This window comes from Mobula hypostoma, chromosome 20 (genome assembly GCF_963921235.1).
Source record: "Mobula hypostoma chromosome 20, sMobHyp1.1, whole genome shotgun sequence".
Taxonomy (NCBI): domain Eukaryota; kingdom Metazoa; phylum Chordata; class Chondrichthyes; order Myliobatiformes; family Myliobatidae; genus Mobula; species Mobula hypostoma.
Genome location: NC_086116.1, coordinates 63,750,262 through 63,769,471, shown reverse-complemented (window position 1 = coordinate 63,769,471; position 19,210 = coordinate 63,750,262). Strand labels below are relative to the sequence as shown.

The 19,210-nt window shown below is 43.4% G+C and overlaps 1 protein-coding gene across 6 annotated transcripts in view; it reads left to right on the top strand.

Moving 5' to 3' along the window:
- fbxo18 (F-box DNA helicase 1) overlaps positions 1 to 13,956 on the top strand; it is a 114,183-nt gene extending 100,227 nt beyond the window's left edge. For 2 of the 6 annotated variants that reach the window (XM_063073062.1, XM_063073063.1), the window contains 2 exons: positions 8,058 to 8,192; positions 12,426 to 13,955. In XM_063073062.1, the coding sequence (XP_062929132.1) occupies positions 8,058 to 8,192; positions 12,426 to 12,479 (189 nt within the window). In that variant the 3' untranslated portion in view covers positions 12,480 to 13,955. Of the gene's footprint in view, positions 1 to 564; positions 1,062 to 8,057; positions 8,193 to 12,425 lie in introns of those variants that run through there. The other 4 variants (XM_063073067.1, XM_063073064.1, XM_063073065.1 and 1 more) reach the window with 3 other exon arrangements.
- The last annotated feature ends 5,254 nt before the right edge of the window (positions 13,957 to 19,210 follow it).

Here is a 19,210-nt window from a genome sequence, read left to right as displayed (position 1 = left end):
TATCCGAAAATGCTGGGACTGTTCGGCAGGCCTGATAAAAGTTCTTTTACATTAATTCTGTTTTCATTTCCACAGAAGCTGCCTAATTTATTAAGTTTTTATACTCAAATCTCAATGATGCAGGATCAGGTCATTAATTATTTCTCGGTTTTGTCCAAACATGGGGCTATCAGATTGCAAATCAGAAAGGGATGTTAAAATTATAAACACAAGAGATTCTGCAGATGCCAAACATTACCATAGGGGCAGAGGCTAAAGGTTGATTGCACACTAAGTTCCTCAGTGTGTCAAGAAATCATTCTAAGCGTATATGTACTGTCTGAGTCTGGAAGCAGCTTCAAAATCAAAGTAGAAAGGTCGCATTTGCGCTTTCGTGGTGGCAGTGAGTCAGCTGACTGTGGTTCAGTCCCAAGAAGAGACATTGTAGGAGAGATATGGAAGCTTTAGAAGGGATGCAGAGGAGATTTACCAGCATGTTTTCTGTATTAGAGAGAGGAGAAGATGGTGACGCGACACAGCTCGCAGTGGCCACTCTGGTGATGATGATATCTGTTATCTGTCAAGTAGGGGCCGTGCACAATCCTGATTTGATGGAGACAGACGTGAGAGCACGGAGGAACATCTGGTGAAACTTCTGAAATGCCTGCTTCGCTGCCGCTGTTACTATGTGATCCAGAATCTCTGGAGGAGAAGGCCCCGAGTCCTCGGCTTTGCCTGTTGTTGGCAGCCGTGGCGGGGTCGAAGCGCTCGGCAGAGGATGCTGCTCGGTGCTTGGTGTCGGAGGGGCTGGTCGGAGGCTCAAAGTTTTCGGACGGACTCAGAATCGGCTGCGGTCAGGTGCTTCCAATGCATCGGCAAGTTTGCGGCGTTTGGAAGTTCATGGCAGGGAGAGTTTCTCCTTTCTACTGTCTGCGTGAGATGATGGGGCTATCGGGACTTAAGACTTTTTTTTTACTGTGCCCATGGTCTGCTCTTTATCAAATTACTGTATTGCTTTGCACCGTTGTAACTATATGTTATAGTTATGTGGCTTTGTCAGTTTTAGTCTTGGTTTGTCCTGTGTTTCTGTGATATCTCTCTGGAGGAACATGGTATCATTTTTAATGCATCCATTTCTAAATGACAATAAACGAGGACTGAGTGTCCTCATAATCTAATCTAATGTCTTGTGAGGAGAGGTTGAGCAATCTAGGGCTTTTCTTTTTGGAGTGAAGGAGGGCAAAAGGTTACTTGATAGAGTGTGCAAGATGATAAGTGTCATAGATAGAGTAGATAGTGAGAGCCTTTAAGCACGGTGGCAATGACTAATACAAGAGGACATAATTGTAAGGTGATTGGAGGAAAGTTTGGGGGGAGGGGTGGGTTGGAGGTGTTTTTACAGAAATTGGTAGGAGTGTGGAACATGCTGCCAAGGTGGTAGTCGAAGCAGATACATTAAGGATATTTAGAATGGGCACATGGGTGAAAGAAAAATGGAGTGATATATGGGAGAGAAGATTTAGATTGATCAACATCATCTTCTTAAGCCCTACTGGGACCTGCAGAGAGTGGTGCAGACAGCCCAGCACATCTGTAGTTGTGAACCTCCCACTATTCAGAACATTTACAAAGACAGGTGTCTAAAAAGGTTCCCAAAGGATCACTGGGGACCTGTGTCACCCCAACCACAAACTGTCCCAGCTGCTACCATCCGGGAAACAATACTGCATCATTAAAGCCAGGACCAACAGGCTCCGGGACAGCTTCTTCCACCAGGTCATCAGACTTATGAACTCATGATGACACAACTGTATTTGTATGTTATATTGACTATTCTGTTGTACATACTATTTATTATAAATTACTATAAACTGCACATTTAGACAGAAACATAATTATTTTTACTCCTGTATATGAAGGATGTAAGTAATAAAGTCAATTCAATTCACAAAATGATTGATTGCATAAGTATTCACCCCTTCAAACCAGTATTTAGTAGATGCAATTTTGGCAACAATTACAGCCTTAAGTCTGTGTGGATAGGTCTCTATCAGCTTTGTACATTTGGACACTGCAAGTTTTCCCCATTCTTCTTTGCAAAACTGCTTAAGCTCTGTCAGATTGCATGGGGATCGTGCGTGAACAGCCCTTTACAAGTCCAGCCACAAATTCTCAATTGGATTGGCGTCTGGAGTCTGACTTGGCCACTCCAGGACATTAACTTTGTTGTTTTTAAGCCATTCCTATGTAGCTTTGGCTTTATACTTCGGGTCATTGTCTTGCTGGAAAACAAATTTTCTCCCAAGTCGCAGTTCTCTTGCAGACTGCATCAGGTATTCCTCCAGGATTTCACTGTATTTTGCTACATTGATTTTACCCTCTATCTTCACAAGCCTTCCAGGGCCTTCTGCAGTGAAGCATCCCCACAGCATGATGCAGGCACCACCATGCTTCACTGTAAGGATGGTATGTTTTTGATGATGTGCAGTGTTTGGCTTATACAGAACATAGCATTTAGTCTGATGGCCAAAAAGCTCAATTTTGGTTTCATCAGACCATAGAACCTTCTTCCAGCTGACTTTAGATTCTCCCACATGCCTTCTGGCAAACTCTAGCCAAGATTTCATGTGAGTTTCTTTCAACAGTGGCTTTCTGTTTGCCACTCTCCCATAAAGCTGCGACTAGTGAAGCACCCGGGCAACAGTTCGTGTATGTGCAGGCTTTCCAATCTCAGCCACTGAAACATGTAACTCCTCCAGAGTTGTCAGGTGGCCTCCCTCAGTAGTCCCCTCCTTCCATGGTCACCCAGTTTTAGAGGATGGCCAGCCCTCGGCACATTTACAGCTGTGTCATATTCCTTCCATTCCTTGATGATTGACTTAACTGTACTCCAAGAGATATCAGTGACTTGGAAATTTTCTTGTTTCCACTACAAAACAAGATCTCCATTTAACTAATTATGTGACTTCTAAAGCCAAGTGGCTGCACCACTGATGATTTGGTGTGTCATATTAAAGGGGGTGAATACTTACGCAATCAGTTATTTTATGTTTTTATATTTGTAATTAATTTAGATCACCTTGTAGAGATCTGTTTTTGCTTTGACATGAAAGAGTCTTTTTCGGTTGATCAGTGTCAAAAAAAAAAACAAATTACATCCACTGAGGTTCAATGTTGTAAAATAATAAAACATGATAACTTCCCGGGGGGAGGGTGGGGGTGAATACTTTTCATAGGCACTGTATGATAGCATAAGGACCACTGCTAGGCTTACCATGCAGAAGGTAACTCATATATGGCCTCTTCTACCCTACTGTGCCCATAGCAACACCTTCACGTGGCATCCCTGTTCTTACTGAGTTTGCTACATCATGGCGCAATCCAGCGGTATAACTGAGGGGGGTGGTCAGGGTGGGCTCATTGAACTCCAATTCCAGACACAGGTAAATGGGACTCATTAGTCCTCACAGGCAGTCTGTCTAGGAGAAGGAAAACTCCAATCCTCAGCCTAGAGTTTTGCACTCACCACAGCTTGCTGAGCCATTGTGGAACATCCCCCGGTCTAAAGAGTGGAATCAGTCCGTGTGCACTGATCTTCACTATAAACCTACATGACGCAGGTGGGAAGATTGGCCTCTACAGTCACCAGCAATCGTGCCATTGCTCTTGAGGACTCTTCTTCCCTCCTGATCTTCACAAGCGAAGATCCAGCCATCATCATGTGCCTAGTGCTATGTATGACTGTTGGTACTGTGTTTTGTACCTTGGCCCCAGAGGACCACACTTTTGTTTGGCTATATTCATGGGTATTTATGTACAGTTGAATAATAATAAAACTTAAACAAAATTTACCCAGCAACATGAAGAAAAAGACTCCAAGGCAGCTACCTGAAACTTCTCCAGATGTCTTGGCCCACATCTGTCACTCAACATGTAAACGAGTGACTTGGCAATTTATTTCATTGAGAGAGGAATATGCAAACAGTGACCACCTTATTGGGTACAGGAGTGGAACTTGGTGTAGTCTTCTGCTGCTGTAGCCCATCCATTTTAAGGATCTGTGTGTTGTGAGATCCGAGATGTTCTTATGCACACCACTATTGTAACTGCTGGTTACTTGAGCTACCGTCACCTTCCTATCAGCTTGAATCAGTCTGGCCATCCTCCTCAGGCTTCTCACATTAACAAGGCATTTTCATCCACAGAACTGCTGCTCACTGGATGTTCTTCTTTGTTTTTCGCACTCGAGACCGCTGTGAGTGAAAATCGCAGGAAATCAGCAGTTTCTGCGATACTGAAACCACCCCTTCTAGCACCGACATCATTCCATGATCAAAGTCACTTAGATCACATTTCTTCCCCATCCTGATGTTTGGTCTGAGCAACGGCTGTACGTCTTGACCAAGTCTACATGTTTTTGTGCATCAAATTGCTGCCACATAATTGGCTGACACGATACTTGCATTAATGAGTAGAAACATAGAAAGCCTACAGCACAATACAGGCCATTTGGCCCACAATGCTGTACCGAACATTTCCTTACTTTAGAAATTACCTCTGGTTAATTGTGATCACTATCTCCAAAATGCTCTCCCACTGAGCAACACTGGTCTGACACCTAACCAGGTTCATCTCCCAATACCAGATCAAGTACAGCTTCTCCCCTTGTAGGCTTATATTGTGTCAAGTACAGCTTCTCCCCTTGTAGGCTTATATTGTGTCAAGAAAACTTCCTGAACACACCTAACAAACTCCACCCCATCTAAACCCCTTGCTCTAGGGAGATGCCAATCAATATTTGGGAAATTAAAATATTCCACCACACAACCCTGTTATTATTACACCTTTCCAGAATCTGTCTCCCTATCTGCTCCTCGATGTCCTTGTTACTATTGGGTGACCTATAACAACACCCAGTAGAGTTATTGACCCCTTCCTGTTCCTGACCTCCACCCACAGAGACTCAGTAGACAATCCCTCCGTGACTTCCTCCTTTTCTGCAGCCGTGACGATCTCTGATCAGCAGTGCCGCACCTTCACCTCTTTTGCCTCCCTCCCTGTCCTTTCTGAAACATCGAAAGCTTGGCACTTTAAGTAACCGTTCCTGCCCCTGAACCATCCAAGTCTCTGTAATGGCCGCAACGTCACAGCTCCAAGTACTGATCCACGCCTAAGCTCATCTGCTTTGTTTATGATACTCCTTGCATTAAAATAGACACATCTCAAACCATAGGTCTGAGTGCATCCCTTGTCTATCCTCCCTCTCGCACTGTCTAGAGGCTTTCTCTATTTGTGAGTCAGCCACCCCTTACTTTATACTTTATTGTCACCAAACAATTGATACTAGAACATACAATCATCCCAGCGATATTTGATTCTGCGCTTCCCGCTCCCTGGAGTACAAATCAATAGTAAATATTAAAAATTTAAATTATAAATCATAAATAGAAAATAGAAAATGAAAAGTAAAGTATTGCAAAAAACCCAAGAGGCAGGTCCGGATATTTGGAGGGTACGGCCCAGATCCGGGTCAGGATCTGTTCGGCAGTCTTACCACAGTTGGAAAGAAGCTGTTCCCAAATCTGGCCGTATGAGTCTTCAAGCTCCTGAGCCTTCGCCCGGAGGGAAGAGGGACGAAAAGTGTGTTGGGTGGGTCGTGTCCTTGATTATCCTTCCTCAGTCTCTTCAGTTTGGTTCCCACCCCCCAGCAATTCTAGTTTAAACTTTCCCCAATAGCCTTGGCAAACTTCCCAGCCAGGATATTGATCCCCCTTGGATTGAAGTGCAACCTGTCCTTTTTGTAAAGGTCACGCCTGCCCCAAAAGAGGTCCCAATGATCCAGAAATCTGAATTCCTGCCCCCTGCTCCAATCTCTCAGCCACACATCTATTCTCCAGCTCATCCTATCCCCACTGTCACGTGGCACAGGCAGTAATCCCGAGATTACTACCTTTGAGGTCCTGCTTCTCAACTTCCTTCCTGACTCCCTGTAGTTCTGTTTTCAGGTGTGCAGGTGTACCTGTCAGTGTAAATGCATTTGGGAGATGTCGCAGTAAAAAGCTTTATAATAAGATGTTTAAATCAAACCACTCGTGGGGTGTTTATAATCAAATCCTGACATGGCAGATATTTCACTCATGAGTAATTTCTCAGTCCTGCTCATATACAAGATTTAACTGGATTGGAAATCAAATAGAGACTGAAATAATTTTTTCTGGACCTTATGAAGAAGAGTTGGCATTTCTGCCCCTCACTGATTGTGAAGGACTTTGAAAAGTGTGGGGTTCATGAACGATGCTGTAGCAATGCAAATTCTTTGTTATGTAATGCACACCAAATGCTGGAGGAACTCAGCAGGTCAGGCGGCACCTATAGAGGAAAATGGACAAGTTGATATTGATATTTTGGGCTGAGACCCTTAACATAGACTGGGGAAGGATGTTGGTTTGAGACCCTGCGCACAGAGTATCTAGGTCTACAAAGAATTATTTGAAGAGTTACTGCATGTTGTTTTTTGCAGTGTGGTTCATTCTTAACTAATTAGGACTAGCTAAACAGTAATGAATTGGAATTGACATATTGTAGTTACAGGTAATGATATACAGTGAAAAGCTCAAAAGCTCTTGTGTACTGTTCATATAGATCAGTTCATTTCACAGTACATTAAGATAGTACAAGATAAAACTATAACAATACAGATCCTGATCCAATTTTAATCAATGCACCATAGAAAGCATTCTGTCTGGATGTATCATGGCTTGGTACAGCAACTGCTGTGCCAGTGACCACAGGAAACCGCAGAGAGTTGTAGCACATCATGGAAACTAGCCTCCCCTCTGTGGACTCTGCCTCAGTAAAGTTACCAACATAATCAACAAAACTGTTGACCACCTTTTCGCTACGTCTTATAACAAACAACAATTAACTCAAAGTGGATCAATAATAGGTGCATTTGTTTTGCTTGCTGCAAAGGAAGACCACTATTGCGCAAGAGCCAGTGATAGCTTCGAAAAAACAGACAGCATAGTTGCTCTTTTATACAAGTATTATGTACCCGTGTCAGTTCAAGGACAGGGTGCATTCTGTTAGTCTGCTTAATTATTGTACTGCGCATTCTTCCAGTAACTGAATCTGCTTGTCTTTCATATTGTCATATACTCAAGGTCCATCAGCATAATGTTGCATAAAGCCTATCAGCAAAGCACTCTGGTATAATACAGGATCCAATTTGTTACAGACAAAAATTATATTTTATTACTACAAGTACAGTACATTTCCACCACCCCATCCATCTTGGTTGTTTTCTCTTCCTGGCTGCCCTATCAGGAAGAAGATACAAAAGCCTGAAAGCACCTATCAGTACACTCAAGCACAGCTTCTGTTCCACTCTCACTAGCCTCTTGAATGGACCTCTCTGGATGATAAGATGGACTCTTGGCCTTGCAATCTACCTTGTTGTGATATTGCACTTTATTGTTCATCTGCACTGTACTTACTCTGCAGCTGTTACACTTTATTCTGCACTGCTTTTGTTTTGCCTTGTTCTACCTCAAAGCATTGTGTAAGGAATTGATCTTTATGAACAGTATGCAAGGCAAGTTTTTCACTGTTTTTAGCTACTTGTGACAATAATAAACCAATACCAAAGATTAGGTTTATTTGTCCCATGTGAATCAAGATATTGAAATTGGTATGTGTTATTTGTGTCAGCGACCGACACAGCCCAAATATGTGCCTGGGGAAACCCATAAGTGTTGCAATACTTCTGGTGCCAATATATCATGCCCACAATTTACTAACCCTAACCATGCATCTTTGGAATGTGGGAGGAAACTGGAGCACCCAGACAATTGTCGGGAGAATGTACAAACAATTTATAGTAGGTGGTAGTGTAAATATTAACATATTTAAATGTTACATTTATATTTAATATAAATTATTATTACATTAACCACTACACTGCTGTGCTGTCCTAATACCAAGAGTAAAGTCTTTAGACGTCAATTTCTGCTGCACATTAGTTTTGGCTTGGAGTTGTGGTTCCCACCTCTAAATCATGTTTAATCTCAACATTACAGGAGTATTTTCTAAAGCCTGAGTTAACCACCAACCTGCTTGGCAAGAGCTTGCCTGCTAAATGCAATGTCAGAGGGTGTTTGAATCATATTTCAAGGGAAGCAGTGTTAACAATGAGGAAAGCATCAAGTTTACAGGTAATTATTCTGTAGAACAATATATCTGATAGATATCATTAATAGGATGGTTACTTAGGAGAAGGGAAAGGGAAGATGGTTGCACTTGTGCCACTTGGAACAAGTGAGGAGGATGCTAAGAGGATGCAGGGTGACTTGGATAGGTTAGGTGAGTGGGCAAATTCATGGCAGATGCAATTTAATGTGGATAAATGTGAGCTTATCCACTTTGGTGGCAAAAACAGGAAAACAGATTATTATTTGAATGGTGGCCGATTAGGAAAGGGGGAGGTGCAACGAGACCTGGGTGTCATTATACACCAGTCATTGAAAGTGGGTGCAGGCGGTGAAAAAGGTGAATGGTATGCTGGCATTCATAGCAAGAGGATTCGAGTACAGGAGCAGGGAGGTACTACTGCAGTTGTACAAGGCCTTGGTGAGACCACACCTGGAGTATTGTGTGCAGTTTTGGTCCCCTAATCTGAGGAAAGACATCCTTGCCATAGAGGGAGTACAAAGAAGGTTCACCAGATTAATTCCTGGGATGGCAGGACTTTCATATGATAAAAGACTGGATCGACTAGGCTTATACTCGTTGGAATTTAGAAGATTGAGGAGGGATCTTATTGAAACGTATAAAATCCTAAAGGGATTGGACAGGCTAGATACAGGAAGATTGTTCCCGATGTTGGGGAAGTCCAGAACGAGGGGTCACAGTTTGAGGATAAAGGGGAAGCCTTTTAGGACCGAGATTAGGAAAAACTTCTTCACATGAATCTGTGGAATTCTCTGCCACAGGAAACAGTTGAGGCCAGTTCATTGGCTATATTTAAGAGGGAGTTAGATATGGCCCTTGTGGCTAAAGGGATCAGGGGGTATGGAGAGAAGGCTGGTACAGGGTTCTGAGTTGGATGATCAGCCATGATCATACTGAATGGCAGTGCAGGTTTGAAGGGCCAAATGACCTACTCCTGCACCTATTTTCTATGTTAACACATCATGTGAGCAGTGTGGTATGCATCAGTATCAGGTTTACTATCACTGACATATGTCGTGAAATTTGTTGTAGCAGCCGTGCAGTGCAAAAAATAAAATATACTATAAATTACAGCAAGAAATATATATGAAAACTTTATAAAAAAATAAGTAGTGCAAAAATAGTGAGATAGTATTCATGGGTTGATGCACCATTCAGAAATCCATTGACGGAGTGTGCATCCTCAACTCCTAAATCTCCTTCCTGATAGGACATAGAACATAGAATAGTACAGCACATTACAGGCCCTTCAGCCCACAATGTTGTGCTGACCCTTAAACCCTGCCTCCCATATAACCCCCCACCTTAAATTCCTCCATGTACCTGTCTAGTAGTCTCTTAAACTTCACTAGTGTATCTGCCTCCACCACTGACTCAGGCAGTGCATTCCACGCACCAACCACTCTCTGAGTAAAAAACCTTCCTCTAATATCCCCCTTGAACTTCCCACCCCTTACCTTAAAGCCATGTCCTCTTGTATTGAGCAGTGGTGCCCTGGGGAAGAGGCGCTGCCTATCCACTCTATCTATTCCTCATCTACTTACCCAGTTAGAGGTGATGTATCCATCAAGACACGGGATTCCTGATGACTTGATCACTGGCTCATAGCATGTTACAGCACAGCAGGAGACCATTTGCCCTTCTTCTCAGTGGTACCCAGCCTAATCCTAGCTTCCAGCAATAGTAATATGACTCTGCAAGGCACCCACTCCGAGTACACAGCAGAGTACCGTTTAAATGTTTCTGCCTTCGCCACCCTTTCAGGCAGCACGTTCCATTACCCTGAGGTGAAAAAAATAGTTTTATCATCTGCCCTTTAATCCTTCCACCTTGAATCTGTGTCCTCTGGTCTTTCACTCATCCGTTTACTGGATCTAGCCCTTTATATTTTTATTCAACTCAGTTAAATCTCCCCTTGATTGCCTTTGTTCCAAGCAAGCATCTCCAGCCTCTCCAGTCTTCCTTTAGATCTGACCTTTGCTCGTCTAGCAGAGTCCTAAGTTTTCTCAGGACCATCTCCAGTGCAGTCACATAGTTCCATTAAGAAAGTGACCAGAACTGTACACAGCATTCAAGTCATGATCTCATTAGCCTGTATTGTATGCAAGGCAACACACACAAAATGTTGGCGGAACTCAGCAGGGTCAGGTAGCATCCACAAAGAGGAACAAACAGTCGACGTTTCTGGTCGTTGTGTTTGCAGTGTGTATTGTATGTAGTTTGAGATCCCTGCTCTTGGAGTTGTGTCAACAAGCAGCACAGTCCAAGGATGTGCTGGAGGCAGCCCACAAGTGTCTCCATGCTTCCGGTGCTAATATAGCATGCCCTCAACTTGGGATATGGGAGGGATGCATTCCACATATAAATCCACACCAGTTAACTACCCTTTCTCTTCTGTGTATCCAATTTGCTAAGTCATAGAGCATAGAAACAAACCCTTCTGCCCACCTCACTCATGCCAACTATGCTGCCTAGCATGTAAATCCCATTTGCCTGCATTTGGCCCATGTCAGTCCTTTCCCTGTACTTATACCTGTTTTAACATATTGATCATCTGTGTCCTTGCAGGCAGTGAGTTACGGGTCATCAGAATATCTTGCTGTATCTTTTGTCTTATGTTCAGTATCTTAGAGCATTTTAGAAAGTATCTGAAATCTGTTTTAACCACCATATTGATGCGTCCCAGTACGTTGAGGTATAGCTGCATTGGAGAATGCTCAGCAAATCTTTTCTCCGAGATGAAGCATTTCAGTTGTGAGGAGAGGCTAGACTGGCTGAGATCAAGCAGAGGAAACTGTGGTGTTTTTGATTGATTGATACAAAATTATGATAGATGTTGATAGGGTAGGTGGATGGAAATCCTATCTATCCAAGATTAAAATTAGCTTTGTTCCTTTCATGTACATTGAAACATACAGTGAAATGTGTCATGTCAACGACCAACACCGTCTGAAGATGTGCTGGGGGCAGCCCGCAAGTATCTCCATGCTTCCAACTCCAGCGTAGCATGCCCAAAACCTATTACAGGTGACCCCTGTTTCCATCCAGGGGGTCAGCGTTTTTATTCTCGCATCTTCCCCCTTCCTTTCCAGTCCTGAAGAAGGTTCTTAGCCTAAAATGTTGACTGTTTGTTTATTTCCATGGATGCTGCCTGACCTGCTAAGTTCTACCAACATTTTGTGTGTGTTGCTTTAGTAAAGACAGGTGCTTGATGGACAGCAGGAACATGATAGTTTTTAAAGCTTAGCTTTCTTTGTCACATGTACATCGAAACGGGCATCAACAACCAATACAGTTTGAGGATGAGGAACAACATCTCACAGTTCATCTATCTAGTCTTCAATCTAGTCATAAATATCAATTTGTCTAACTTCCAGTAATTTCTTCCCCCTTCCCCCCTGTCTTCTGTTCCCCATTCTGGTTATCTCTCACCCTTCCTCTTCTCCTCATTTGTCTATCACCTCCCTCTGGTGCCCTTTCTCTCATGATCCACTCTCCTCTCTTATCAGAGTCCTTCTCCAACTCTTCAGCTCTTCCATCTATCCTCTCCCCACTTCTTACTTCATTCCCCTTCCCCACCTCAACATGACCCGATATAAATACTATATATCAGTAAATACAATAAATATACAGTACTGTGTAAGTCTTCAGCACATAAATATATCTCAGTTACCTGAGGCTTTTGCACAGTACTGTAGTAATTTTATATATTGCACCATACTACTGCTGCAAAAAAAAACAATTTCATGGCATGATTCTGATATGGGTCTCTATTGTGGACTGAGAGGAGGAAGGGGGCAGGGAGAGGGAAATCATAATTGAGAAGAGGGGAAGGGAGAGGGGCGAGAGTGGGAAGCACTACACAAACATTCTGAAATGATTGATAAACCAGTTGTTTGGAATCAAATGACTTGCCTGATGTCTCAGGGCTGGGTGTGCCTGCACCCACGCCACCCACTGCTCCTGCCACTCTTTCTCTGCCACCTGTGCCACACTCCTCCCGCAGTGCTCCACCCTCCCCATTCCCAATATCCTTTGCTCCAACCAGATTTACAAACTCACATATATCTCAAACCTTTGCACAGTACTGTGAGCGGCATAGACAAAGGGAAATAGTCGTTTTTGCAGGACAGAAATATTAAAGTGTTGCTAATGGACAATATAATACTTTATGCATTATTTTCAATTGTTTCCTTCTTTTGCTTCTGTCTCGGCAGTGTGCTGGGAAGATCTACCTCCTCGTTTCTCCAGAACTGGGCAAATTGTGTTAGACCAGGCAGAAGGGGTTGTGATCCCCCTTTGAAAATATCCTGGAGCTGGGAGTGTGGTAGGAGATAGCAGTGAGAAGGGTGAGAGCATGTAATTATTGTTGGAAGAGATCAGACAACCGGCCGACATATCACCTCCATCAGGAAGGATGTTATATCTGGAACTCCCAAGAAATCTTATGAAAATATCCTGCTAATTTGCAACTTAGATAAGGATTTGCAGTATGTAAATATTTTAACTCCTATTGTGATAAAAAAAATTACTGTTTTCAATCATCTTTATGCACTTAATGTTTTATATCTGTTTTCCCTCCATAAAGCTGCTGTTCATTTAACTATTGAGTTATGTTTAATTTGTGTTCCACCTCTCTCACGGAGGTTGTAACTTCATAATACTGTTTGTTTTAAATTTTTCCTGCGGATGGCGGGAGTTTCCTGATCACCCTTACCACTTCACCAACATTGTCAGTCATCTCAAGTAACATACACACACACACAATGCTGGAAGAACTTTGCAGGTTAGACGTCTTTGGAGATGAATAAAGAATTGACACTTCAGGCAGAGACCCTTCACCAAGACCCTTCTCAGCCCAAAATAACATCCTTGCTGTGATAAATGGAAACTCATCTCCCATTGAATGTCAGACTTCAATGCAGAAAAGTGTGAGGTCTTGCATTTTGGGAGGACAAATGACGGTAGGACTTGAAACAGTGAACAGTAGGGCACTGAAGTGTGTGGTAGAGCAAAGGGACATGGGAACACAGATCCAATGTTCCATGACTGGCATCACAGGTAGATAGGGTGATAAAGAGAGCTTTTGGTGTTGTGTATTGTCTGCGGTTCTGGTTATCTACCTACAAGAATGGTAAGCTTAAAAGAATACGGAGAAAATTTACAAGGATGTTGCTGGGACTTGAGGACCTGAGTTATAGGGAAATGATGATTAGGTTTAATTATTCCCTGGAATGCAGGAGAATGAGGCGAAATGTTATGGAGACATACAAAGTTATAAGCAATATGGATAAGATAAGTGGATGCAGGCTATTCCCCCCCCACCCCAAGGTTGGGTGAGACTAGAACCAGAGGTCATAGGTTTAGAATGAAAGATTAAGTATTTAAGTGGAACCTGTGGGAGTACATCATCACTCAGAGGGTGGTGAGAGTGTGGAACAATCTGCCAGAAGAAGTGGTTGATAGAAGTGTAGCTCAGAAGGGTAGGGCAAGGAAGAGGAGGGCAGTTGTGATAGGGGACTCAATAGTAAGGGGGTCAGATAGGCGATTCTGTGGACGCAGTCCAGAGACCCGGATGGTAGTTTGCCTCCCTGGTGCCAGGGTCCGGGATATTTCTGATCGTGTCCAAGATATCCTGAAGTGGGAGGGTGAGGAGCCAGAGGTCGTGGTACATATAGGTACCAATGACATAGGTAGGAAAAGGGATGAGGTCCTGAAAGGAGAATATAGGGAGCTAGGAAGGGAGTTGAGAAAAAGGACCGCAAAGGTAGTAATCTCGGGATTACTGCCTGTGCCACGCGACAGTGAGAGTAGGAATGCGATGAGGTGGAGGATAAATGCGTGGCTGAGGGATTGGAGCAGGGGGCGGGGATTCAAGTTTTTGGATCATTGGGACCTCTTTTGGCGCAGGCATGACCTGTACAAAAAGGACGGGTTACACTTGAATCCTAGGGGGACCAATATCCTGGCAGGGAGATTAGCGGGGGCTACTGAGATGACTTTAAACTAGAATGGTTGGGGGGTGGGAATCAAATTAAAGAGGCTAGGCGTGAGGAGGTTAGTTCACAACAGGGGGATGGGAACCAGTGCAGAGAGACAGAGGGGTGTAAAGTGAGGGTAGAAGCAAAAAGTACTAAGGAGAAGAGTAAAAGTGGCAGACCGACAAATCCAGGGCAAGCATTAAAAAGGGCCACTTTTCAGCATAATTGTATAAGGGCTAAGAGAGTTGTAAAAGAGCGCCTGAAGGCTTTGTGTGTCAATGCAAGGAGCATTCGTAATAAGGTGGATGAATTGAAAGTGCAGATTGTTATTAATGATTATGATATAGTTGGGATCACAGAGACATGGCTCCAGGGTGACCAGGGATGGGAGCTCAATGTTCAGGGATATTCAATATTCAGGAGGGATAGACATGAAGGAAGGGGAGGTGGGGTGGCGTTGCTGGTTAAAGAAGAGATTAACGCAATAGAAAGGAAGGACATAAGCCGGGAAGATGTGGAATCGATATGGGTAGAGCTGCGTAACACTAAGGGGCAGAAGACGCTGGTGGGAGTTGTGTACAGGCCACCTAACAGTAGTAGTGAGGTCGGAGATGGTATTAAACAGGAAATTAGAAATGTGTGCAATAAAGGAACAGCAGTTATAATGGGTGACTTCAATCTACATGTAGATTGGGTGAACCAAATTGGTAAAGGTGCTGAGGAAGAGGATTTCTTGGAATGTATGCGGGATGGTTTTTTGAACCAACATGTCGAGGAACCAACTAGAGAGCAGGCTATTCTGGACTGGGTTTTGAGCAATGAGGAAGGGTTAATTAGCGATCTTGTCGTGAGAGGCCCCTTGGGTAAGAGTGACCATAATATGGTGGAATTCTTCATTAAGATGGAGAGTGACATAGTTAATTCAGAAACAAAGGTTCTGAACTTAAAGAGGGGTAATTTTGAAGGTATGAGACGTGAATTAGCTAAGATAGACTGGCAAATGACACTTAAAGGATTGACGGTGGATATGCAATGGCAAGCATTTAAAGGTTGCATGGATGAACTACAACAATTGTTCATCCCAGTTTGGCAAAAGAATAAATCAAGGAAGGTAGTGCACCCGTGGCTGACAAGAGAAATTAGGGATAGTATCAATTCCAAAGAAGAAGCATACAAATTAGCCAGAGAAAGTGGCTCACCTGAGGACTGGGAGAAATTCAGAGTTCAGCAGAGGAGGACAAAGGGCTTAATTAGGAAGGGGAAAAAAGATTATGAGAGAAAACTGGCAGGGAACATAAGAACGGACTGTAAAAGCTTTTATAGATATGTAAAAAGGAAAAGACCGGTAAAGACAAATGTAGGTCCCCTGCAGACAGGAACAGGTGAATTGATTATGGGGAGCAAGGACATGGCAGACCAATTGAATAATTACTTTGGTTCTGTCTTCACTAAGGAGGACATAAATAATCTTCCAGAAATAGTAGGGGACAGAGGGTCCAGTGAGATGGAGGAACTGAGCGAAATACATGTTAGTAGGGAAGTGGTGTTAGGTAAATTGAAGGGATTGAAGGCAGATAAATCCCCAGGGCCAGATGGTCTGCATCCTAGAGTGCTTAAGGAAGTAGCCCAAGAAATGGTGGATGCATTAATGATAATTTTTCAAAACTCATTAGATTCTGGACTAGTTCCTGAGGATTGGAGGGTGGCTAATGTAACTCCACTTTTTAAAAAAGGAGGGAGAGAGAAACCGGGGAATTATAGACCGGTTAGCCTAACGTCGGTGGTGGGGAAACTGCTGGAGTCAGTTATCAAGGATGTGATAACAGCACATTTGGAAAGCGGTGAAATGATCGGACAAAGTCAGCATGGATTTGTGAAAGGAAAATCATATCTGACGAATCTCATAGAATTTTTTGAGGATGTAACTACTAGAGTGGATAGGGGAGAACCAGTGGATGTGGTATATTTGGATTTTCAAAAGGCTTTTGACAAGGTCCCACACAGTAGATTAGTGTGCAAACTTAAAGCACACGGTTTTGGGGGTAAGGTATTGGTGTGGGTGGAGAATTGGTTAGCAGACAGGAAGCAAAGAGTGGGAATAAACGGGACCTTTTGAGAATGGCAGGCGGTGACTAGTGGGGTACCGCAAGGCTCAGTGCTGGGACCCCAGTTGTTTACAATATATATTAATGACTTGGATGAGGGAATTAAATGCAGCATCTCCAAGTTTGTGGATGACACGAAGCTGGGTGGCAGTGTTAGCTGTGAGGAGGATGCTAAGAGGATGCAGGGTGACTTGGATAGGTTGGGTGAGTGGGCAAATTCATGGCAGATGCAATTTAATGTGGATAAATGTGAAGTTATCCACTTGGGTGGCAAAAATAGGAAAACAGATTATTATCTGAATGGTGGCCGATTAGGAAAAGGGGAGGTGCAACGAGACCTGGGTGTCATTATACACCAGTCATTGAAAGTGGGCATGCAGGTACAGCAGGTGGTGAAAAAGGCAAATGGTATGCTGGCATTTATAGCGAGAGGATTCGAGTACAGGAGCAGGGAGGTACTACTGCAGTTGTACAAGGCCTTGGTGAGACCACACCTGGAGTATTGTGTGCAGTTTTGGTCCCCTAATCTGAGGAAAGACATCCTTGCCATAGAGGGAGTACAAAGAAGGTTCACCAGATTAATTCCTGGGATGGCAGGACTTTCATATGATAAAAGACTGGATCGACTAGGCTTATACTCGTTGGAATTTAGAAGATTGAGGGGGGATCTTATTGAAACGTATAAAATCCTAAAGGGATTGGACAGGCTAGATACAGGAAGATTGTTCCCGATGTTGGGGAAGTCCAGAACGAGGGGCCACAGTTTGAGGATAGAGGGGAAGCCTTTTAGGACCGAGATTAGGAACAACTTCTTCACACAGAGAGTGGCGAATCTGTGGAATTCTCTGCCACAGGAAACAGTTGAGGCCAGTTCATTGGCTATATTTAAGAGGGAGTTAGATATGGCCCTTGTGGCTATGGGGGTCAGGGGATATGGAGGGAAGGCTGGGGCGGGGTTCTGAGTTGGATGATCAGCCATGATCATAATAAATGGCGGTGCGGGCTCGAAGGGCTGAATGGCCTACTCCTGCACCTATTTTCTATGTTTCTATGTTTCTATATGGGTTTGATGACAACATTTAAGAGAAGTTTGTTACATGAAGGGAAGGGAGGGTTATGATCTGGGTGCAGGTAGGTGGCACTAGGCATAGGCAGAAGAGCTGTCTGACATGGACTAGATGGGCTGAAGGGCCTATTTCTGTAGTACCCTATGACAAAATTTTAATGGGTGGGATGAATTGCCCAGACTTGGTGGTAATCTCTGAGCTTTGGAGACAAGAATTGAATGGTACATGCCAAGAGCATATAACACTAGAAGATATAGGACCAAAGTTAGGCCATTTGGCTCATTGAGTCTGCTCTACCACTCAATAACGACTGATTTATTTTCTATATCATCCCATTGTCCTCTCTTCTCCCAATAACCTTTGATGCCCCTACTAATTAAGAATATATCAAGCTCCATTTTAAATATAATGCCTTGGTCTCCACAGCCATTTTAGATTAGGTTAGATTCAACTTTATTGTCATTAACCATAAGACCATAAGACAAAGGAGCAGAAGTAGGCCATTCGGCCCATTGAGTTTGCTCTGCCATTTTATCATGAGCTGATCCATTTTCTCCTATCCAGTCCCACTCCCCTGCCTTCTCACCATAACCTTTGATGGCCTGGCTACTCAGATACCTATCAATCTCTGCCTTAAATACACCCAATGACTTGGCCCCCACTGCTGCCTGTGGCAACAAATTCCATAGATTCACAACCCTCTGACTAAAAAAATTTCTTCGCATTTCTGTTCTGAAAGGGCGCCCTTCAATCCTTAAGTCATGCCCTCTCGTACTAGACTCCCCCATCATGGGAAACAATTTTGCCACATCCACTCTGTCCATGCCTTTTAACATTCGAAATGTTTCTATGAGGTCTTCCCTCATTCTTCTAAACTCCAAGGAACACAGTCCAAGAGTGGACAAATGTTCTTCATATGTTAACCCTCTCATTCCCGGAATCATTCTAGTGAATCTTCTCTGTACCCTCTCCAACGTCAGCACATCCTTTCTTAAATAAGGAGACCAAAACTGCCCATAGTACTCCAAGTGAGGTCTCACCAGCGCCTTATAGAGCCTCAACATCACATCCCTGCTCCTATACTCTATTCCTCTAGAAAGGAATGCCAACATTGCATTCGCCTTCTTCACTACCGACTCAACCTGGAGGTTAACTTTAAGGGTAATCCTGTACGAGGACTCCCAAGTCCCGTTGCATCTCAGAACTTTGGATTCTTTCCCCTTTTAAATAATAGTCTGCCCATTTATTTTTTCTGCCAAAGTGCATAACCATACACTTTCCAACATTGTACTTCATTTGCCACTTCTCTGCCCATTCTTCCAATCTATCCAAGTCTCTCTGCAGACTCTCCGTTTCCTCAGGACTACAGGCCCCTCCACCTATCTTCGTATCGTCAGCAAACTTAGCCACAAAGCCATCTATTCCATAATCTAAATCATTGATGTACAATGTAAAAAGAAGCGGCCCCAACACTGATCCCTGTGGAACACCACTGGTAACCAGCAGCCAACCAGAATAGGATCCCTTTATTCCCACTCTCTGTTTCCTGCCAATCAGCCAACGCTCTATCCACGTATGTAACTTTCCCGTAATTCCATGGGCTCTTATCTTGTTAAGTAGCCTCATGTGTGGCACCTTGTCAAAGGCCTTCTGAAAATCCAAATATACAATATCCACTGCATCTCCCTTGTCTAGCCTACTGGTAATTTCCTCAAAAAATTGTAATAGGTTTGTCAGGCAGGATTTTCCTTTAAGGAATCCATGCTGAGTTCTGCCTAACTTGTCATATGCCTCCAGGTACTCTGTAACCTCATCCTTTGCAATCGACTCCAACAACTTCCCAACCACG